The sequence below is a fragment of the Simochromis diagramma genome, unplaced genomic scaffold (genome assembly GCF_900408965.1).
Source record: "Simochromis diagramma unplaced genomic scaffold, fSimDia1.1 OVJJ01000742.1, whole genome shotgun sequence".
Classification (NCBI taxonomy): domain Eukaryota; kingdom Metazoa; phylum Chordata; class Actinopteri; order Cichliformes; family Cichlidae; genus Simochromis; species Simochromis diagramma.
Window position 1 is genome coordinate 103,646 of NW_024387094.1, and position 24,171 is coordinate 127,816.

The window sequence follows — 24,171 nt, forward strand, 5'->3', positions numbered from 1 at the left end:
CCTTCCATTCGTCCATTTTCTGACATTTATCTGTGTCTGTGTCATCGAGGACAGTAGAGGTGCACAGACCTCGCTCTCCCCAGTCTCCTCCTCTAATCTATCCAAGCCGGCCCAGAGACAGCATGTCCTGGGTCTTCTCCAGGGTGATGTTCCAAACACGTCACCTTGTTTCTTTTGATATGGAGGAGTAACAGCTCTGCAGTCCCTCACATTGACCATGTTCATAATGTTTACATGTGTACTGAAGAATTTCTGCTTTTTAGGATTAGTGAACCCATGAAGACATCACATGAAGACATCATCTCAAATAGTTTTCTCATCAGTTCAGGACCTCCTGCTGTCTGTCAGCTGAGACCACAGAAACAGAAGTTCGGATCTCTGACAAGAATGACTGTTGGAGAAAGAAATCCAAACAAGACAAACAGAACCATCTTACTGGTGGGAGAAACAGGAGCAGGAAAATCCACACTGATCAACGCTCTGGTCAACTACACCATGGGAGTGAAGTGGGAGGATAGAGTCTGGTTTACGATGGTAGAGGAGGAGAAGAAGAGTCAATCAGAAGGACAGACAGAAAGTCAATCAGAAGGACAGACAGAAAGTCAATCAGAAGGACAGACAGAAAGTCAGACATCAGATGTGATGGTGTATGAGCTCTTTGGTTTTGAAGGTGAAACTCTGCCCTATTCTTTGACCATCATCGATACTCCTGGTTATAGAGACACCAGAGGGATCGAACATGATGACATCATCAGTCACAGATTGTTGGACTTGTTTGGATCAGATGATGGAGTCCATGAAGTTCATGCAGTGGGTCTGGTGATGAAGGCGAGTGAAAATCGACTGGGTGACCGACTGAAGTACGTCTTTGATTCAGTGATGTCTCTGTTTGGAAAAAACATGGAAAAAAACATTGTAGCTCTGATCACACACTCAAATGGAAGCAGACCTGAAAACCCTCTTCAAGCTCTTGAAGTTGGAAATATTAAATGTGCCAAAAAAGGGAAGAATCAGCCAGTTTACTTCCTGTTTGATAACTGCCAGCATGAAGAGCGAATGGAGGAGAACACAATTTCAAAAAATACATGGGAACTCACACAGAAAAACATGGATCAGTTCACAGACTTCTTAGAAAAATCTAGTCCTCAAAAACTGATGACAACAGTTGAAGTGTTAAATGAACGGATAAGACTGAAAGCCTCCATCCAAAACCTGAAAGAGAGGATAGAGTTTATTGACCTGAAACAGACAGAAATCAGACAGATTCAAGAAGCTCTGAAGATCCAAGAAATTATAAATAAACATGAAGTAGAGATGAAGAAAATTAAGAAATTCACTGTAGAAGTTGATGAGCCCTATAAAGATAAACAACCTATTGATGGTGGGCAGAGATTGTTGTTTTTTTACAGAGGAGCTGTCTGCTGTACAGTCTGTGAGGAGAACTGTCACTATCCTGGATGCACAATGGCCTGGAAACCTGCACACTGTAAAGTCATGAAAGGAGGCCGCTGCACTGTTTGTACCAACAAGTGTCCTGCATCAGATCATGTGAAAGAAAAGTGGAGATATGTGACCAAGACAAGGAGGGTAATGAAGACGACTGAAGAAATGAAAAAGACGTATGAGAAGAATGAGCTAGAATGTGCGCTGGGGAGGAGTCGATTACAAACTCTTACAAAGGAAGTGAATGACCTAACAGCAGCTGATTCATCTCTAAACAAAGAAGAAATGCAGCAGAAAAATGAAGACAATCAAAAAGAAAGTGAGAAGAAGTGTAACCTGTTAGAAACTCTTGAAAAGGAAATTATCCAACTGACAGCAGAGAAGTCCCAGTTCCTGGACGAGTCCTACCAACATGTTGTCAGACTGGAGCAGATCGCTCTGAAAGCTGATTCAGCATCCACTACTGTCCACTTGGACTTCCTGATTGAGAAGATGAAGCAGAAAGAAGACAGAAAGAAGGTCAAGAAACTGGAGAAGTTGAAAAGGTGAGTGGACGAAGGAGTCAAAGCAGCACAAGTATGTGAACCTGAGAGCACTTACAGAATAGTGACTGTAGTTTATAATTATTATTAAAATATATAATTAATTTACATTTTAATTACAGTAATTATAAATAATTGGTATTTTCATTTTAAAGGTTTATGATAATTTTTAGAGAAAGTGTACAGATTATTATCAATGTTTAATCCTTTTTCAAACACATTAGTGAAAGTTTGTCCTGGGTTTATATCACTCTCTGCATTCAAACAGTTTCTTCTGTCAGCGTGACACAAGACTAATGAGCTACATCTGTGAAGGTTCTCAGTCGTCCAGGTCAACGTAGTCTAAGAAGCTTGGAAAGAAAAGCGTCAGGACTTCTTTAAGTTGCTTGAAGACGTTCAGTTCTCATCATATCACATTTATTTGTATAGCACATTTAAAGACCAAAGTACACCAAAGTGCTTTCCAGTAAAACCATGATGCAGATAAAATCACAATAGAAAATATAAATTACAGATATAAAATAATTACATAATATAAATGCCGAGCCAGATGAAAATCACACTAATTAGCTTTGAATGCCAGGTTAAACAAGTACGTATTTAGACGAGATTTAAAAAGATTGAATAGAATCTGATGTGCGAATGTCAAGAGGGAGATTATTATATAATTTGGGTGCGGTAATGGCAAAGGCACATCTCCTCTGGTCTTCAGCCGAGACCCAGGTTGCACTAAGAGCAGCTGACCTGATGTTCTCTAGCATATCGAGACTATCTCTCCACACAGTTACATATTCCATATGTACGGGGTACGACCCCCTTGTTCGTGGCGTGTGGATATTTCTTTACGACACTCCGGCCCACCTGGCTACGCCCCACAGCTACGTATAAAACAGCTGTGCAGACATGACACCGGTGATCGTTGATCTCCACTTGTTGTGTGTGTGTGCGAAAGAGTGCTTACCTTGAGAGTACTGTGTGTGTGCGTCTCTTGGAGCGTGCTTCGGCATCCTCCGTGGGCAATGTATTTCTCCCTTCTAGGTCCCCTGGCAGCCCCGGTATTCCACTGGTAGCCCCGGTATTCCCTTGGTGTCTCCGGTCCCCTGGTGTCCCCGGCCTGTTGGTCCGGCTGTTGACTAGCTGTGGCCCGCTCTCCTTGGCCTCTCTTGCGCGGAGGCTCGGCGCTCGGAGCGGGTGCTGTCGCCCGGGCACCGGGTAGCTTAGCCTGTGGGCTACGTGGCGGCTCGCGACGGCGGCTTGCTGTGTGACTACTGTCAGCTGGGCTGCTGTGTTGCTTAATCCCGGTGGGGATACGGCTTAGAATCGCTAGCGTGTGCTGTCGGCTAGGCTGCTGTGGGGCATACCGCGGGGGGGAAAGCCGCTTCGGCGTGCTGGCGTGCGCTGTCGGCTGGGCTACTGTGACGGCATAACACATAGGGGTAAACGGTCACACGAAGTAAACAGCTTCAGTGTTGCTATCGGCTAGCTGCTGTAGCGCACTACACAGGGATCACGTGGCTCGGCATTGCTGTTACGCCATCGCCTGCTCGCTCGGCTGTGCTGCGGCTGTGTGCATAAACGCCATCAGCAGAGGCTGTGTCCCACTCTTCCCTCACAGTGAGGTGTGTAAGGAAGATCGCTTACCTGCCCTGCGGGAATAAACAGTGGGTTTGGGTTTCAGGCTAGGGCGGCTAACTGCTCGCACTTCCCCGTTGGTGTATGGCACCGCCCCTTGCTAGCCACGCTGTGTGGCGGGCCACGTCTCCCCGACTTGCCTTGAGTGTGGCATTCCTATGTCTTTGGAGGATGGGCACGAGCACTGTGTGCTGTGTCTGGGTCCTGAGCATGCTATGCTGGCTAGGGAAGCCTCTGCCTCGTGCATGAATTGTTTTATTCTGCCCGAACGGACTAAGGAAGCTCGTGCTAGGTTTTTTTCTGTCAAGCGGCCTGCACCTCCCTCATCTCAGGCCTCTCAGGCGCAGGTGCGGAAGATAGCTGCTGCTGACATAGAATCTGGTCCAGCAGGTCCATGGGCCGGGTCCCCTTCTTCGTTTGTCGACCTGCCAGGCCCCTCCCATGCCTTTCCCTCCTGTGGCCCCGCCACTGAGCCTGTGCCGTTGAATGTGGACTATGGGGAGGCGGACGTTGACGAGGCCTCCGTCCTCTCCTCCAATGCCTCCCGCCTGTCTCCCGAGGTGCCCCCTGCTGGTTCCCCTGGCACAGTCTGGCCAGTTGAGTTCCTTTCAGCTTTTGGAAAGTGCATGCCAGGCACTTGAGCTGTCCCTCCCTGAGGTGCCGGTCTTGGCGCCTTCTCGGTTTGATGACGCTTCACGGCCTCAGCGCTCCTTATCTCAGGTGCCGCTGCTGCCTGATTTTCAGGACCTGGTTTGCGCACAGTTTGAGGCCCCCGCGTCCCTGCACCGTTGGTCCCCTGCCTGTAAGTGCTTTTCGGCCATGCATGGCCAGGAGCGCATTGCCTGTGAGCACCTTCCCCCGGTTGATCCGTCCCTGGCCCCCCTGGTTGCCCCTTCGGGCTCCCTCCTAGGGCGGGCTGCGTGCCCTAATAGGGATGTGAAAACCATGGACAGCCTCTTGGCTCAGCAGCATAGGTCTATGGCGACCCAAGCCTGCCTGTCTAATTCGTCGGCCATATTGTCGCTTCATCTGCGGCATTTGGCCCGTCGATTGCAGGCTACCTCGGGTGATCTGGAGGGCGTCGGTGAGTTGCTGTCCACGTCCTCTCTCCTAGCCTCGCTCAAGAAACATCAGGCTATTGCCACGGGCTCTTCCTTGGCTGCTTTTTGGGTGGCGCGTCGCCATCTCTGGCTGTCTCAGTCCCGGCTCCGTTCGGATGACCAGGATTACCTCATGAGGCTCCCGGTCGACCCTGCGGCCATGTTTGGCCCCGGTGCGGCTCTGCTCCTCTAGCAGGCTACGGAGACTCGCCGTGCTACGCAGGAGATGTCGCGGGGCTTCCGCAAGCGTCCGGTCAGGGTAGGGCGGGCTCGTGCTTCTGTGCCTCCGCCTGGCCCTGCTGCTCCTACTTGGGGTCCTGAAGATCTCCGTACCCAGCTGGAGGCCTTTCGTAGGCGTGGCAACCGCGCTCAGGCTCGGAGAGGGGGCCAGGGTGCCAAGGGCCAGTCGTTCTCCAGCCCCCCTCGCGATCGTGGCTCAAGAGTTGGGAGTTCGCCTTGTAATTGCCGGAGGTTGCCGGTTCGAGCCCCGGCTTGGACAGTCTCGGTCGTTGTGTCCTTGGGCAAGACACTTCACCCGTTGCCTACTGGTGGTGGTCAGAGGGCCCGGTGGCGCCAGTGTCCGGCAGCCTCGCCTCTGTCAGTGCGCTCCAGGGTGGCTGTGGCTACAATGTAGCTTGCCATCACCAGTGTGTGAATGTGTGTGTGAATGGGTGGATGACTGGATATGTAAAGCGCTTTGGGGTCCTTAGGGACTAGTAAAAGCGCTATATAAATACAGGACATTTACCATTTTTTACCATTCCTGACGTTTCCATGGGCCAGGCCGCCCTGCCCGCCTCCCTGGCTACAGAACAGCGCAGGGTTGCCTGGTCGGCCCTGGGGGCGGACACTTGGGTGGTATCTACCATGACCCAGGGTTATCGCCTTCAGTTTTGCCGCAGACCTCCCCTGACTTCCACTCCAACCTTCACCTCCGTGGCCAACCCAGGTCAGGGCTGGGTGCTGCGGGAGGAACTGGGGTCCCTTCTATCGAAGGGCGCCATACGGGAGGTGGACGCCAGGGACCACTGGGTGGGGTTCTTCTCCCGTTACTTTTTGGTCCCAAAGCGGGATGGGGGTCTCTGTGCCATTCTGGACCTCAGGGGCCTCATTCGCTATCTCCGGCCCCTGAAGTGCAAGATGCCCACAGTCCCCAGGGTGCGTCAGGCCATCGCTGCGGGGGACTGGCCACCATCGACCTGAAGGACGCCTACTTCCATATCCCTATCTGGCAGGATCACTGGCGGTTCCTCAGGTTTGGGTTCGAGGGGCGGATCTTCGAGTTCCGCGTCCTCCCCTTTGGCATTTCCCTGGCGCCCCGTACCTTTACCAGGTGCATGGATGCTGCCCTTGCTCCTATGAGGCTGCGGGGCATCAGGGTTCTCAATTATTTGGACGACTGGCTTATCTGCGCTTCCTCGGACGAACAGTGTCGCAGCCATGTTGCCCTGTTGGTCTCGCATATTCAGGCTCTGGGACTACGCCTGAATCTCAAGAAGTCCAGGTTGGAGCCGACCCAAACCACCACCTTTCTGGGCATGTCCCTCGACTCTGTCAAGGCCTTGGTAACCCTGACAGCAGATCGCCAGAGCGTCCTCAGTGCGTGCCTGGCCTCCTTCAGCCTCCACTCTCGGGTGCGCTGGGGACTGTGTCTCCGCCTCATGGGCCTGATGGCTGCTACAGTGCAGATGGTCCCATTGGCTCTCCTGCACATGAGACCGGTTCAGCGTTGCCTGCTGTCTCTCGGCCTCTGCCATCCACCGTGCTGGTTTCCCGGGGCCTGGCCCGGGCCCCGCGGTGGTGGAGGGACCCTGTCAATCTCCAACGGGGTCAGGCGATGGGGCCTGTGACTCGCCGGCTGGTGGTTTTCTCAGACGCCTCCCCAGTCGGCTGGGGGGTGGTCCACGAAGGTTGCGGGGTCAGCGGGTGCTGGTTGGGCCCATGGTTGTCCCGACACATCAATGTCCTGGAGTTGCGAGCTGCTTTCCTGGCACTTCAGCTTTTTTCGCCTCGGCTGTGGGGGTTTCACATTATTGTCCGGACAGACAGCACCGTGGCGGCTGCCTATATCAACCGCCATGGCGGGTTGGGCTCTCCTCCCCTCTGCAACATGGCCACCAGACTGTGGTTGTGGGCCCACCCCAGGTTTCCGCGGCTACCGCTGGGGATTGTACGCCGCCTGGTGCGCGGCCCACGGGCAGGACCCCCATGGCGCGACGGTGGACGTCATCCTGAGCTTCCTGCAGTCCCAGCTGGAGGCTGGCAGGGCCGCCGCCACATTGCGTGGCCTGGTGGCTGCCATTAAGGCTGTTCGCCTCGGTCACTCAGCCATTAGTGACGCCGATGCCGTCTTGATTTCCCTATTCCTGAGAGGCACCCGTCGCCTCACAGCTCGTGCGCCCGGGTCCGCGGTCCCCCCCGGGATATGGACCTGGTCCTTGGTGCCCTTGTGCACCCTGCCTTCGAACCTCTGCATGAAGCTGGGTTGAAGTGGCTGTCGCTCAAGACCGCTTTTCTCCTCGCTATTACATCTCCTAGACGAATCAGCGAGCTGCAGGCCCTGTCGGTCCATCGTGACTGTTGCAGATGGCTACCGGACGGTCAAGGGGTGGTCCTTCGGCCTAACCCTGCCTTCCTGCCTAAGTCCCTCTCCGATTTTCACCTCTCCCAGTCGGTTGAGCTGCGGTCAGCCCCCACTGACGGTCTGGATCAGGAGGCGGCGCAGCGTCTCCAGGCCCTGTGCCCCATTCGTGTACTGGCGCCGTACATTGCTCGTACTCGGCCGTTTCGTTCCACGGACCAACTGTTCGTCTCGTTCCATCCTGGGTTGCTTTGCAGGCCCCTATCCAAGCCCCGGTTGTCCCACTGGGTCGTGGAGGCCATCTGCCAGGCTTATGCCTCGGCCGGTGTCCCTCTCACCTTGGGCGTCCGGGCCCACTCTACGCGTAGTGTGGCCACTTCCTGGGCTTTGTGGAGAGGCGCCTCCCTCTCCACTGTCTGTGAGGCAGCGACGTGCTCCTCGGCCTCCACCTTCACGCGGTTCTACCGCTTGAATGTCGCGGGGTGTCTTACAGAGTTACCCCGTACATATGGAATATGTAACGGTGTGGAGAGATAGTCTCTCACTAAGAGAACCAAGGTTACAATGTAACCGTACGTTCTCTAGCATATCGAGACTCTCTCGACCGTGAGGCCACACGGAGACGCGTTTCGATCAAACGATCACCTGTGTCACATCTGCACAGCTGTTTTATATGTAGCTGTGGGGCATAGCTGGGCGGGCCAGAGTGTCTTAAAGAAATATCCACACGCCACGACCAAGGGTGTCGTACCCCGTACATATGGAATATATAACGGTGTGGAGAGATAGTCTCTCACTAAGAGAACCAAGGTTACAACGTAACCGTACAATCTTAGTGCTCTCTTAGGGATATACAGACAAAGGAGATCCGCTAAGTAATCAGTTGCCATATTATTTAGGATTTTATAAGTAAAAAATAAGATAAAATCGATTCGACATTTGATAGGAAGCCAGTGTAAGTTGGCTAGAACATGGGTGATGAAATCATACCTGCTAGTGCCAGTTCAGCAACGTTATTAAATCCAGTTCTTTGTATTCTTTACGGCAAAGAAAGACAAAGTGGTCTAACTCAAAAAATTATCTTTAATTTTACATTTTCCAAAAAATGGAGACTGAGCACACACAGAAATGCCAGCTCAGGTCAGGTGCATTAGGAGCCTGTCTCGCTATATATTTTGCAGCACGTCACCCATAGTTTCGATACAAACAAACCCTTATATGGAACAAGTTCCTCCTTTTGTCTGGCTTCCTGTATTTATTAATATGCTTCTACAGCTCTACACTAACTTGCTGTTTTTCAGTCTGGCTGAGCACTTAGTTTGTGAGTCAAAAGTAGACTTGCTTTACAAGCTTCATTATTAAAGTACATAAAACAATAAAATCAGAAAATAAGCACTAAGAATATATATTTAAATCTCAACAATGTGCTGCGGCATTTTGGTCCAACTGCAATCACTGAAGGAGGGAAGATTGGAGGCCCAGTAAAGAGTTACAATAATCTAGTAATAATCTAGGTTTAGCCTTAGAAATTTGGCGTGGTTGATGAAAGCTAGTTTTTACCACAGTAGACACCTGTTTATCCAGTTTGAAGGAACTGTCCATAAAAACTCCAAGATTCCTAACAGCATCAGTGAGGTGAATAGCAACAGGCCCAAGTGTACCAGTTAGTTGTCCCAGAGGCATATTTATATCAACAACAATAATTTCCATCTTCTTTTCATTCAGAGTAAGAGACTTACATGATAGCCAGTCTTTGAAATCTCTCAAACAATAAAACAGAGGATGTGGTGAAGATGAAACATCCCCGGACAAGTGGAGATAGATTTGAATATCATTAGCATCACAATGAAATGAGACATTGTGTTTTTCAAAAATGGAGCCCAAGGGCAACATGTACAGGGAGAACAACACAGGACCCAGCACCGAGCCTTGAGGCACACCACAGCCAAAAGGGGAAAAACAAGAGGAATATTTTCCCATCGTGACAGAGAATGACCTCTCAGAAAAATATGATTTAAACCATGAAAGAACATTTCCTCTAAGGCCAACTACATGTTCTAACCTTGCCAAAAGAATCTTATGGTCAACCATATCAAAGGCTGAAGACAGATCTAAGACCGCAGAGCGCCCAGAGTCAGCGATTAGAAGAAGGTCATTGAAAACTCTTAGTAGGGTAGTTTCAGTACATTGATGCAGTTTAAATCTGGACTGGAATTTATCACTGATACCGTTTATCTCGAAATGGGTCTGTAGTTGTTGAAGCACTGCTTTCTCTAAAATTTTTGACATAAAAGGTAGTTTAGAAATTGGCTTGTAATTTGTGAGAACATTATGATCAAGGCTGCTTTTCTTGATAACAGGTTGCACCACTGGAGGAGTTGTACTTACATCTTATGCCATCAGCTTGTCCTCGGTCACAGTTTCCTTCCACATATAGCTTTGCAAAAACCGCATAAAAAGGCGCTTGCAGCAACAAAAACACAATATTCCAGAAACACGCTTTGCCGATCCGATCAGCTGTTCGTAACACTTCCTACGTCCATCAGCGTGAACGGTCACATGTCCGCCATGACCTGGCCGAAACCGGAAGTGTCGTCATTTTGCGGAAATGTAGTTTTTTACCATCGTGGCCTCATGAGGCTATACTTGTGTTTATAAAAGTTATGTTTGACTTGTGTCGTTTTCTGGGATGCTTAGGACTCATATTGCACTGCTGGAAATAGTTTATTTTGATGCATATGCTGTTATTTTGCAAATTTGCATTATAATATTTATTTTCGTTTTCCCTGCAGTATATGATAATTGGTGTGTTTCAAAAATAAAACTATGAAGACACTCAAAATAAGTTTCCTGTGGTGGGAAACTATTTTGTGCAACTTTTTTGTATTTACAGTTTTGAGGGATAAGCCTCTTAAATTTCTCTAACTAGAAATATATGTTAAAAAAAACAAAAACGATTTTAAATATTTTTGTAGTTTATTGCACTTTGTAATTTATGTAAGTAGTATGCACTTAATGCATGCATATTATTAAAATTTGGGCTATAATGGTTGTATTGATGTATAGCAACTTGAAATGCTCCCAAAAATGGCTCCACAGCATGTAAAAATATAATATAAGCTCTGGCGGACTTGGTTCTATGGTAGCTCTTAAAGGGTTAATCACTGTGTAGAGCAAAGATGTCAAACTCCAGGCCTCGAGAGCCGGTGTCCTGCAGGTTTTGGATAACATCCTGGGTCAACACACCTGAATCAAATGATTAGTTCATTACCAGACTTCTGGAGAACTGCAAGGCACGTTGAGGAGGTCATTTAGCCATTTATATTCAGTTGTGTTGGATCAAGGACACATCTAAAGCCTGCAGGACACCGGCCCACGAGGCCTGGAGTTCGACACCTGTGGTGTAGAGGCTAAGCTTGAAGCCACTGAGGTGTCCATTAATGGGGGGTTGGCAGGATGTCACAGGTATGCATGCAATTCAAAAAAACAGTCCAATAACTCCACAGTTTACTTATCTTGTCCTTTTAGTCTTCATTCTAACACAACTTTACCATAACGGTGCAGCGGTCACAAACTGTTTGCCTTCCTACCCTGAACAACACACCTGATGCTGATTATGTGCATCTACCTTAAAAGGTCCGCCTCACAACATATGTGAATGTTAAAATCACCAGAAAAAAGACCACGATCATAATTTACCCTGAGGTACCCCTGAGCAAGGTACCATCCCTACACACTGCTCCCCGGGCAACCACATGACTGTCATGTCAACCCAGTCAAAGGTTGAAGAAACAATTATATTTGTTCAGCGTGTGAATTACAAGTGAAGAAATAAAAATTAGAGCTTGCTTCTGTTTAGGTGGACAGTGTACAGTCAGCCTCCCCAGTCTAATAAAGAGTTGCAGTGTGACAACTAGTGCTTTGGGAGAGCAGACAGAAAAAAAACAATCTAGGTGGAAAAAAAGAAAAAAAGTTTTAATTTTATGTAATTTTGATGCTGAGCAGAAAAGGTTCGGCTCACTTTTCGATGTTAAACAATAACCTGTTCGAAATGTTTACATGTGTACTGAAGACTTCTGTTTCCAACTTGTACAGAGTGCTGCAGCTCGCCTTTTGACTCGTGTGAAGAAACACCAACATATTACTCTGGCGCTTGCTTCTCTTCATTGGCTTCCAGTGCGTTTTAGAATTAAATTCATAATCTTACTTTTGACTTATAAAGTGCTAAATGGCCAGGCACCGGACTATTTCTCTGACCTATTGCAGCATAATACGCCCTCTAGAGCCCTTCGATCAAGCGATCACCTGCTCCTTACCTCACATAAGTCTAGGATGGTTCATAGAGGAAATCGGGCATTTGCGGTTGTGCATGGCCCGAACATGTGGAATGATCTTCCTCTCCACATTAGAAATGCCCCAACTGTTACTCTTTTTAAATCGCATCTTAAAACATATTTTTTACTCCGGCTTTCGAAACTGTTTGAGAGTTACCAATTCTTTTATCCTAATTTTCTTTGAATTTCCTTACCTGTTGTTGTCAATGTCATTGTTTAATTGACACGTTAGCGGCCATCCAGGTCTGTTATGTCTTTAGACGTTCCTGCCGTTTAACTAATTGGTGTTGTCTATCTGGCTTCATGGACAGATAGAGCTGGGTGTCATCTGCATAGCAGTGAAAATGTATGCTATGTCTTCTAATGGAGCTGCCTAAGGGAAGCATGTTATTGTGAAACACGATGGTTCCTAACACTGTAACCCTCTGGTGAACTCCATAATTAACCTTACTGTGTGAAGAGGAGTCTCCATTTACATGCACAAATTGGGAGTGTATTAGATGATTGATACAAACCACTGCAAGCGCAGTACCTGTAATACCTATAGCTGTTCTAATCGCTCTACTAGGAGTATTATGGTTCACAGTGATCGAACGCTGCACTGAGGTCTAGCAGGACAAGCACAGAGATGAGTCCACTGTCAGAGGCCATAGAAGATCAGTTGTAACCTTCACTAAAGCTGTTTCTGTGCGTGTGATGAGCTCTGAAACCTGACTGAACTCTTCAAATAAACCATTCCTCTGCAGATGATCTTTTAGCTTGTTTGAGCAACTACTCTTTCAAGGATGTGATATGAAAGGGAAGGTTGGAGATTGGCCTAACAATTAGCTAAGACTGCTGGGTCTAGAAATGCTTTTGAGTAAAGGTTTAACTACAGCCAGCTTGAAGGCCTGTGGTCATAGCCGATCATTAGAGATAGGTTGATCATTTAAGATCGAAAATTATTAATGGCAGGACTTCTTTGAGCAGTTTTGTAGGAATGGGTCTAAAAGACACGTTGCTGGTTGTGGAGGAGCAATTATTGAAGTTAACTCAGAAAGACATGTGGAGAAAAGGTCTAACTTAACATCAAGGTTACTAAGAGTAGCTGTAGATAATATTACACGCTGTGGGATAATTACTGGTTAATTTTTTCTCTAAGGATAAAATTTTATTTTGTGATAGAAGTCATGAAGTCATTCTAGTTAACGTTAAAGGATGGGGGTTGTGGCTCAAAAGAGCTCTGACTTTTTGTCAGCCCTGGCGACAGAGCTGAAGAGAAACCTGGGTTGTCTATTTTCTTCAATCAGTGATGAATAGTAAGATGTTCTGCTTTTGCGGAGGGGCTTTCTTAAAGCAGCAAACTAATTTCTCCAGGCCTAAATGATGATCCTCTAGAATTGGTGCCTGCCATTTCCTCTCCAGATTACGAGTCATCTGCTTTAGGGTACAGTGTTTGATACTTAGTACCACTGAGCGGTATTCGATTAGAGACCTTAGTTTCACAGGCGGCTACAGTATCCAGAGTCGTACGTAGTGAGGAGGTGAAATTACTTACAAGATAATCGACCTCTGTTGGAGTAGCGTTCAGATAGCTAATGAAATGACATTTCTGTAATGTTTGAAGAGGTTGACAGAAGCTGATTTTCTATGGCTGGATTTGAAGGCTAGCTATAGAAATCTATTGTTTTCTCAGATTGATTCCAGTTTTTCGTTATGTGTTTGTTTGTGAACACTGGAAAAAAAGACCAATAAAGACAAATTAACATCAGGTCGAAAGGAAGGAGATTACAATAAAATCAATAATTTTAGTCCTTCCATTCGTCCATGTTTCTGACATTTATCTGTGTCTGAGTCATCGCAGGACAGTAGAGGTGCACAGACCTCGCGCTCACCCAGTCTCCTCCTCTAAATCTATCCAAGCCGGCCCAGAGGACAGCAGGTCCTGGGTCTTCTCCAGGGTGATGTCCCAAACACGTCACCTTGTTTCTTTTGATATGGAGGAGTAACAGCTCTGCAGTCCCTCACATTGACCATGTTCATAATGTTTACTGTGTACTGAAGATTTCTGCTTCTTTGAGGATTAGTGAACCCATGAAGACATCACATGAAGAACATCATCTCAATAGTTTTCTCATCAGTTCAGGACCTCCTGCTGTCTGTCAGCTGAGACCACAGAAAACAGACGTTCGGATCTCTGACAAGAATGACTGTTGGAGAAAGAAATCCAAACAAGACAAACAGAACCATCTTACTGGTGGGAAGAAACAGGAGCAGAAAATCCACACTGATCAACGTCTGGTCAACTACACCATGGGAGTGAAGTGGGAGGATGGAGTCTGGTTTACGATGGTAGAGGAGGAGAAGAAGAGTCAATCAGAAGGCGAACAGACAGAAAGTCAATCAGAAGGACAGACAGAACGATCAAAGACATCAGAAGTCATGATTAGGGAGTGTAGGAGCTCTTTGGTTTTGAGGTGAAACTCTGCCCTATTCTTTGACCATCATCGATACTCCTGGTTATAGAGACACACAGAGGGATCGAACATGATGACATCATCAGTCCAGATTGTTGGACTTGTTTGGATCAGATGATGGAGTCCATGAAGTTCATGCAGTGGGTCTGGTGATGAAGGCGAGTGAAAATCGCTGGGGGACCGACTGAGTACGTCTTTGATCAGTGATGTCTCTGTTGGAAAAACATGGAAAAAAACATTGTAGCTCGGATCACACACTCAAATGGAAGCAGACCTGAAAACCCCTCCAGCTCTTGAAGTTGGAAATATTAAAGTGCCAAAAAAAGGGAAGAATCAGCCAGTTTACTTCCGTTTGATAACTGCCAGCATGAAGAGCGAATGGAGGAAAACACAATTTCAAAAAATACATGGGAACTCACACAGAAAAACATGGATCAGTTCACAGACTTCTTAGAAAAATCTAGTCCTCAAAAACTGATGACAACAGTTGAAGTGGTTAAATGAACGGATAAGACTGAAAGCCTCCATCCAAAACCGAAAGGAGGATAGAAGTTTATTTGACCTGAAACAGACAGAAATCAGACAGATTCAAGAAGCTCTGAGATCCAAGAAATTATATATAAACATGAGTAGAGATGAGAGAAAATTAAGGAATTCCCTTAGAAGTTGTTGAGCCCTATAAAGATAAACAACCTATTGATGGTGGGCGAGAGTTGTGTTTTTTTACAGAGGAGCTGTCTGCTGTACAGTCTGTGAGGGGAGAACTGTCACTATCCTGGATGCACACTGGCCTGGAAACCTCTGCACACTGTAAAGTCATGAAAGGAGGCCGCTCGCACTGTTTGTACCAACAATGTTCCTGCATAGATCATGTGAAAGAAAAGTGGAGATATGTGAACCAAGACAAGGGGGTAATGAAGACGACGAAGAAATGAAAAGACGTATGAGAAGAATGAGCTAGAATGTGCGCTGGGGAGGAGTCGATTACAAACTCTTAACAAAGGAAGTTGAATGACCTAACAGCAGCTGATTCTCTCTAAACAAAGAAGAATGCAGCAAAAATGAAGACAATCAAAAAGAAAGTGAGAAGAAGTGTAAACCTTTAGAAACTCTTGAAAAGGAAATTATCCAACTACAAGCAGAGAAGTCCCAGTTTCCTGGACGAGTCCTACCAACATGTTTGTCAGACTGGAGCAGATCGCTCTGAACGGATCTCGCATCCACTACTGTCCACTTGGACTTCCTGATTGAGAAGATGAAGCAGAAAGGAGACAGAAAGAAGGTCAAGAAACTGTGAGAAGTTGAAAAGGTGATGTGGACGAAGGAGTCAAAGCAGGCACAAGGTAATGTGAACCTGAGGAGCACTACAGAATGTGACTGTAGTTTATAAGTTATTATTAAATATATAATTAATTACTTTAATTACAGTAATTATAAATATTGGTATTTTTCATTTTAAATTTTGATATTTTTAGAGAAAGTGTACAGATTATTATCAATGTTGAATACTTTTTCAAACACATTAGTGAAAGTTTGTCCTGGGTTTATATCACTCTCTGCATTCAAACAGTTTCTTCTGTCAGCGTGACACAAGACTAATGAACTACATCTGTGAAGGTTTCGCAGTCGTCCAGGTCAACGTAGTCTAAGAAGCTTGGAAGAAAAGCGTCAGGACATCTTTAGTTGCTTGAAAGACGTCACTTCTCCATCATATCACTTTATTGTATAGCACATTTAAAGACAAAGTACAACCAAAGTGCTTTCCAGTAAACCATGATGCAGATAAAATCACACATAGAAATATAAATTACAGATATAAAATAATTACATAATATAAATGCCCCGAGCCAGATGAAAACACACTAATTAGCTTTGAATGCCAGGTTAAACAAGTACATAATTTAAGACGAGATTTAAAAAGATTGAATAGATCTGATGTGCGAATGTCAAGGGGGAGATTATTATATAATTGTGGGTGTCGGTAATGGCAAAGCCACATCTCCTCTGGTCTTTCAGCCGAGACCCAGGTTGCACTAAGAGCAGCTGACCTGATGTTCTCTAGCATATCGAGGACTACTCGCCACACCGTTACATATTCCATATGTACGGGGTACGACCCCCTTGTTTCGTGGCGTGTGGGAATGTTCTTTACGACACTCCGGCCCACCTGGCTACGCCCCCAGCTCCGTATAAAACAGCTGTGGCAGACATGACACACGAGGTGATCGTTGATCTCCACTTGTTGTGTGGTGTGCGAAAGAGTGCTTCCTTGAGAGTACTGTGTGTGTGCGTCTCTTGGAGCGTGCTTCGGCATCCTCCGTGGGAAGTGTTTCTCCCTTCTAGGTCCCCTGGCAGCCCGCGTATTCCACTGGTAGCCCCGTATTCCCTTGGTGTCTCCGGTCCCCTGGTGTCCCCGGCCTGTTGGTCCGGCTGTTGACTAGCTGTGGCCGCTCTCCTTGACCTCTCTGCGCGGAGGCTCGGCGCTCGGGCGCGGGTGCTGTCGCCCCGGCAGCCGGGTGCTTAGCCTGTGGGCTAGAGCGGCCGGCTCGCGACGGCGGCTTGCTGTGTGACTACTGTCAGCGTGGGCTGCTGTGTTGCTTAATCCCGGTGGGGATACGCGTAAATCGCCGCGTGTCTGTCTGCTAGGGCTGCCTGTGGGCATACCGCGGGGGGGAAAGCCGCTTCGGCGTGCTGTGCGCTGCGCTGTCGGCTGGGCTACTGTGACGGCATACACATAGGGGTAAACGGTCACACGAAGTAAACAGCTTCAGTGTTGCTATCTGGCTCAGCTGCGGTAGCGCACTACACAGGGATCACGTGGCTCGGCATTGCTTTACGCCATCGCCTCGCTCGCTCGGCTGTGCTGCGGCTGTGTGCATAAACGCATCAGCAGAGGCTGTGTCCCACTCTTCCCTCACAGTGAGGTGTGTAAGGAGATCGGCTTACCTGCCCTAGCGGGAATAAACAGTGGGTTTGGTTTCAGGCTAGGGCGGGAAACTGCTCGCACTTCCCGTTGGTGTATGGCACCGCACCTTGCTAGCACGCTGTGTGGCGGCCACGTCCGCCCCGACTTGCCTTTGAGTGTGGCATTCCTATGTCTTTGGAGGATGGCCACGAGCACTGTGTGCTGTGTCTGGGTCTCTGGAGCATGCTATGCTGGCTAGGGAAGCCTCTGCCTCGTGCATGAATTGTTTTATTCGGCCCGAACGGACTAAGGAAGCTCGTGCTAGGTTTTTTCTGTCAAGCGGCCTGCACCTCCCTCATCTCAGGCCTCTTCAGGCGCAGAGGTGCGGAAGATAGATGCTGCTGACATAGAATCTGGTCCAGCAGGTCCATGGGCCGGGTCCCCTTCTTCGTTGTCGACCTGCCAGGCCCCTCCCATGCCTTTCCCTCCTGTGGCCCCGCCACTGAGGCCTGTGCCGTTGAAGTGGACTATGGGGAGGCGGACGTTGACGAGGGCCTCCGTCCTCTCCTCCGATGCCTCCCCCCTGTCTCCCGAGGTGCCCCCTGCTGGTTCCCCTGGCACAGTCTGGCCGGAGTTTCTTTCAGCTTTTGGAAAGGGCGTCCAGGCACTTGAGCTGTCCCCCCTGACCCTGACCGGTCGTGCCGTCTCAGCGCCTTCTCGATTTGATGACGCTTCACGGCCTCAGCGCTCCTTTCTCAGGTGCCGCTGCTGCCTATTTTCAGGACCTGGTTTGCGCACAGTTTGAGGCCCCCGCGTCCCTGAGGCAAACCGTTGGTCCCCTGCCTGTAAGTGCTTTTCGGCCATGCATGGCCAGGAGCGCATTGCCTGTGAGCAATCCTTCCCCCGGTTGATCCGGCCCTGGCCCCCCTGGTTGCCCTTCGGGCTCCCTGCTAGGGGGGCTGCGTGCCCTAATAGGGATGTGGAAAACCATGGACAGCCTCTTGGCTCAGCAGCATAGGTCTATGCGACCCAAGCCTGCCTGTCTTAATTCGTCGCCTATTGTCCCTTCATCTGCGGCATTTGGCCCGTCGATTGCAGGCTACCTCGGGTGATCTGGAGGGCGTCGGTGAGTTGCTGTCCACGTCTCTCTCCTAGCCCGCTCAAGAAACATCCAGGGTATTGCCACGGGCTCTTCCTTCGGCTGCTTGTTTGGTGGCGCGTCGCCAATCTCTGGCGGTCTAAGTCCCGGCTCCGTTCGGATGACCAGGACTACCTCATGAGGCTCCCGGGTCGACCCTGCGGCCATGTTTGGCCCCGGTGCGGCTCTGCTTCCTCCAGCAGGCTACGGAGACCGCCGTGCACGCAGGAGATGTCGCGGGGCTTCCGCAAGCGTCCGGTCAGGGTAGGGCGGGTCGTTGCTTCTGTGGCCTCCGCCTGGCCCTGTCTCCTACTTGGGGTCCTGAAGATCTCCGTACCAGCTGGAGGCCTTTCGTAGGCGTGGGCAACCGCGCTCAGGCTCGGGAGAGGGGCCAGGGTGGCCAAGTGGCCAGTCTTTCTCCAGCCCCCTCGCGATCGTGGCTCAAGATTGGGAGTTCGCCTGTAATTGGAAGGTTGCCGGTTCGAGCCCCGGCTTGGACAGTCCTCGGTCGTTGTGTCTTGTGGCAAGACATTCACCCGTTGCCTATCTTGGTGTGGTCAAGGGCCCGGTGGCGCCAGTGTCCGGCAGCCTCGCCTCTGTCAGTGCGCCCGCTCCCAGGGTGGCTGTGGCTACAATGTAGCTTGCCATCACCAAGTGTGTGAATGTGTGTGTGAATGGGTGGATGACTGGATATGTAAAGCGCTTCTGGCGGGGTCCTTAGGGACTAGTAAAAGCGCCTATATAAATACAGGAGATTTACCATTTTTACCATTCCTGACGTTTCCATGGGCCAGGCCGCCCTGCCCGCCTCCTGGCTACAGAAACAGCGCAGGGTTGCCTGGTGGCCCTGGGGCGGACACTTGGGTGGTATCTACCATGACCCAGGGTTGATCGCCTTCAGTTTTGCCGCAGACCTCCCTGACTTCCACTCCAACCTCACTCCGGGGCCAACCCAGGTCGGCTGGGTGCTGCGGGAGGAATGGGGTCCCTTCTATCGAAGGGCGCCATACGGGAGGTGGACGCCAGGGAACCACGGGCGGTGGGGTTCTTCTCCCGTTACTTTTTGGTCCCAAGCGGGATGGGGTCTCTGTGCCATTTCTGGACCTCAGGGGCCTCATTCGCTATCCCGGCCCCTGAAGTGCAAGATGCCCACAGTGCCCAGGTGCGTCAGGCCATCGCTGCGGGGGACTGGCCACCATCGACCTGAAGGACGCCTACTTCCATATCCTATCGGGCAGGATCACTGGCGGTTCCTCAGGTTGGGTTCGAGGGGCGGATCTTCGAGTTCCGCGTCCTCCCCTTTGGGCATTTCCCTGGCGCCCCGTACCCTTTACCAGGTGCATGGATGCTGCCCTTGCTCCTATGAGGCTGCGGGGCAATCGGGTTCTCAATTATTTGGACGACTGGCTTATCTGCGCTTCCCGGACGAACAGTGTCGCAGCCATGTTGCCCGTTGGTCTCGCAATTCAGGCTCTGGGACTACAGCTGAATCTCAAGAAGTCCAGGTTGGAGCCGACCAAACCACTCACCTTCTGGGCATGTCCCTCGACTCTGTCCAAGGCCTTGGTAACACCGACAGCAGATCGCCAGAGGGTCCTCAGTGCGTGCCTGGCCTCCTTCAGCCTCCACTCTCGGGTGCGCTGGGGACTGTGTCTCCGCCTCATGGGCCTGATGGCTGCTACAGTGCAATCTGTCCCTTGGCTCTCCTGCACATGAGACCGGTTCAGCGTTGCCTGCTGTCTCTCGGCCTCTGCCATCCACCGTGCTGGTTCCCGGGGCCTGGCCCGGGCCCCGCGGTGGGTGGAGGGACCCGGTCAAATCTCCAACGGGGTCAGGCGGATGGGGCCTGTGACCGCTGCTGGTGGTTTTCTCAGACGCCTCCCCAGTCGGCTGGGGGGTGGTCCACGAAGGTTGCGGGGTCAGCGGGTGCTGGTTGGGCCCATGTTTGTCTCCGCACCATCAATGTCATGGAGTTGCGAGCGTCTTTCCTGGCACTTCAGCTTTTTTCGCCTCGGCTGTGGGGGTTTCAAATTATTGGGTCCGGACAGACAGCACCGTGGCGGCTGCCTATATCACCGCCATGGCGGGTTGGGCTCTCCTCCCCTCTGCAACATGGCCACCAGACTGTGGTTGTGGGCCCCCCCAGGTTTCCGCGTCGCTTCCGCCGGGGCGTTGTACGCCGCCTGGTGCGCAGGGCCGCACGGGCAGGAACCCCCATGGCGCGACGGTGGACGTCCTCCTGAGCTTCCTGCAGTCCCAGCTGGAGGCTGGCAGGGCCGCCGCCACATTGCGTGGCCTGGTGGCTGCCATTAAGGCGGTTCGCCTCGGTCCACTCAGCCATTAGTGCGCCGATGCCGTCCTGATTTCCCTATTCCTGAGAGGCCACCAGTCGCCACAGCTCGTGCGCCCGGGTCCGCGGGTCCCCCCCGGATATGGACCTGGTCCTTGGTGCCTTGTGCACCCCTGCCTTCGAAACCTCTGCATGAAGCTGGTTGAAGTGGCTGTCGCTCAAGACCGCTTTTCTCCTCGCTATTACATCTCCTAGACGAATCAGCGAGCTGCAGGCCTGTCGGTCCATCGGACTGTTGCAGATGGCTACCGGACGGTCAAGGGTGGTCCTTCGCCTAACCCTGCCTTCCTGCCTAAGTCCCTCTCCGTTTTCACCTCTCCCAGTCGCGTTGAGCTGCGGTCAGCCCCACTGACGGTCTGGATGCAGGAGGCGGCGCAGCGTCTCCAGGCCCTGTGCCCCTTCGTGTACTGGCGCCGTACATTGCTCGTACTCGGGGGGCCGTTTCATCCACGGACCAAACTGTTCGTCTCGTTCCATCCTGGGTTGCTTTGCAGGCCCCTATCCAAGCCCCGGTTGTCCCCCTGGGTCGTGGAGGCCATCTGCCAGGCTTATGCCTCGGGCCGGTGTCCCTCTCCCTTGGGCGTCTCGGCCCACTCTACGCGTAGTGTGGCCCACTTCCTGGCTTGTGGAGAGCGCCTCCCTGCTCCACTGTCTGTGAGGCAGCGACGTGCTCCTCGGCCGCCACCTTCACGCGGTTTCTACCGCTTGAATGTCGCGGGGTGTCCGTACAGAGGTTACCCCCGTACAATGGAATATGTAACGGTGTGGTGGGAGAGATAGTCTTCTCCACTAAGAGAACCAGGTTACAATGTCTAACCGTACGTTCTCTAGCATACGAGACTCTCCCTCGACCGTGGGCCACACGGAGACGCGTTTCGATCAAACGATCACCTGTGTCACATCTGCAAGCTGTTTTATACGTAGCTGGTGGGGCATAGCTGGGCGGGCCAGAGTGTCTAAAGAAATATCCACACGCCACGACCCAAGGGTGTCGTGAGCCCCGTACATATGGATATATAACGGTGTGTGGAGAGATAGTCTCTCACTAAGAGAACCAGGTTACAACGTAACCGTACAATCTTAGTGCTCTCTTAGGTAAGATATACAGACAAAGGAGATCCGCTAAGTAATCAGTTGCCATATTATTTAGGATTTATAAGTAAAAAATAAGATAAAATCGTCGACAATTGTAGGAAGCCAGTGTAAGTTGGCTAGAACACATGGGGTGATGAAATCATACCTGACTAGTGCCAGTTTCAGCACGTATTAAATCCAGTTCGTTGTATTCTTTACGGCAAAAGAAAGACAAAGTGGCTAACTCAAAAAATTATCTTAATTTTACATTTTCCAAAAATGGAGACTGAGCACACACAGAAATGCCAAGCTCAGGTCAGGTGCTTAGGAGCTGTCTCGCTATATATTTTGCAGCACGTCACCCTATGTTTCGATACAAACAAACCCTTATATGGAACAAGTTCCTCCTTTTTGTCTGGCTTCCTGTATTTATTAATATGCTTCTACAGCTCACACTAACTTGCTGTTTTTCAGTCTGGCTGAGCACTTAGTTTGTGAGTCAAAAGTAGACTTGCTTTACAAGCTTCATTAATACATTAAAACAATAAAATCAGATAAAATAAGCACTAAGAATATATATTTAAATCGCAACAAGTGTGCGCGGCATTTTGGTCCAACTGCAATCACTGAAGAGGGAAGTGGAGGCCCAGTAAAGAGTTTACAAATAATCGTAATAATCTAGGTTTAGCCTTAGAAATTGGCGTGGATTGATGAAAGCGTAGTGTTTTACCACAGTAGACACCTGTTGTATCCCGTTTGAAGTGAACGTCCATAAAAACTCCAAGATTCCTAACAGCATCAGTGAGGTGAATAGCAAACAGGCCCAAGTGTACCAGTTAGTTGTCCCAGAGGCAATATTTATATCAACAACAATAGTTCCATCTTCTTTTCATTCAGAGTAAGAGAACTTACATGAGCAATTCCTTTGAAATCTCTCAAACAAATAAACGAGGATGTGGTGAAGAGAAACACCCCGGACAAGTGGAGATAGATTTGAATATCATTAGCATCACAATGAAATGAGACATTGTGTTTTTTCAAAAATGGAGCCCAGGGCAACATGTACAGGGAGAACAGGAACACATAGGACCCGCGCACCGAGCCTGTGACATCACCCACAGCCAAGCAGGGGAAAAACAAAGAGGAATTTTCCCATCGTGACAGAGAATGACCTCTCAGACAAAAATATGATTAAACCATTGAAAGAACATTTCCTCTACGGCCCACTTATTCAATTTTATTTATATAGCGCCAAATCACAACATAAGTCGCCTCAAGGCGCTTCATAGATACAGAGAAAAACACAACAATCATATGACCCCCTATGAGCAAGAACTTTGGCGACAGTGGGAAGGAAAAACTCCCTTTTAACAGGAAGAATCCTCCATTAGAACCAGGCTCAGGGAGGGGGGGCCATCTGCTGCGACCTGTTGGGGTGAGAGAAGGAAGACAGGATAAAGACATGCTGTGGAAGAGAGACAGAGGTTAATAACAGATATGATTCAATGCAGAGAGGTCTGTTAATACATAGTGAGTGAGAAAGGTGACTGGAAAGGAAAAACTCAATGCATCATGGGAATCCCCCGGCAGCCTACGTCTATTGCAGCATAACTAAGGGAGGATTCAGGGTCACCTGGTCCAGCCCTAACTATATGCTTTAGCAAAAAGGAAAGTTTGAAGCCTAATCTTGAAAGTAGAGATAGTGTCTGTCTCCTGAATCCAAACTGGAAGCTGGTTCCACAGAAGAGGGGCCTGAAAACTGAAGGCTCTGCCTCCCATTCCACTTTTAAATACTCTAGGAACAACAAGTAGGCCTGCAGAGCGAGAGCGAAGTGCTCTAATAGGGTGATATGGTACTACAAGGTCATTAAGATAAGATGGAGCCTGATTATTTAAGACTGTGGCGAGAATAAGGCACGGCGGGACCACGGAGCAACATTGCGAGCCATCTTTATTTACATCTCACCACAACAATCCCCAAACCCCTTAGTCCCCGTGTTTTTAACTAGGCGGGCGTGATTAAGGATGCCGTGCAGGTGCGTCCGCCCTCCCTGCACGGCACCGCAGACCACGCCCCACCACATACCCCCATCGCCCGATTGAGGCCGGGGAACCATCTGGCCGAACCTACTCCCCCACCGCCAGTGGGAAAGGGAATCAGCCCAGACAGCCGGCGCCCCGGCCAAGCGACGGGGAGGTGCGAGTTCAGGTGGCCGCCCGCGAATCCAGCGGCGCAGGCCAAGCTGGTACGGAAGTCGGACGCATGGCAGGTGCACCCGGCGCGGCCGGCACAGTCGTGAGCCCCGGCTCACAGGTGGCTGGGCAGAGGTGTGGTGTGTACTGGCCTCTGGTGGTGATGAGGTCGGTCTGGTGAGCACAGCGATCTCAAGCGTGGCGCACGCCTCGCTCGCCAGTTCCACTCGAGCAGGCTCCCCTGGCACGGGGACCTCCAGCTCCTTGCGCGGCCCATTCATCACCGCTGTCGCTCCCCGCTGGAGCAGCCCATTGCGCGACTCCTCCGTCACTACCCCCTCCGCCGCCACTCCCGGCTCGCGCAGCCCCTCACACAGCTCTCCTCCTCCGCCGCTGCTGCTCCTGCTGCTTCTTCCGGCTCGA

At 50.1% G+C, this 24,171-nt stretch overlaps 1 protein-coding gene across 1 annotated transcript in view; it reads left to right on the forward strand.

Annotated features, from left to right (window-relative positions):
• LOC120742800 overlaps positions 1-24,171 on the forward strand; it is a 48,234-nt gene that overhangs the window by 7,598 nt on the left and 16,465 nt on the right. Inside the window, 1 exon segment of the mRNA XM_040046238.1 lies at positions 264-1,988. Coding sequence (XP_039902172.1) covers positions 264-1,988 — 1,725 coding nt within the window.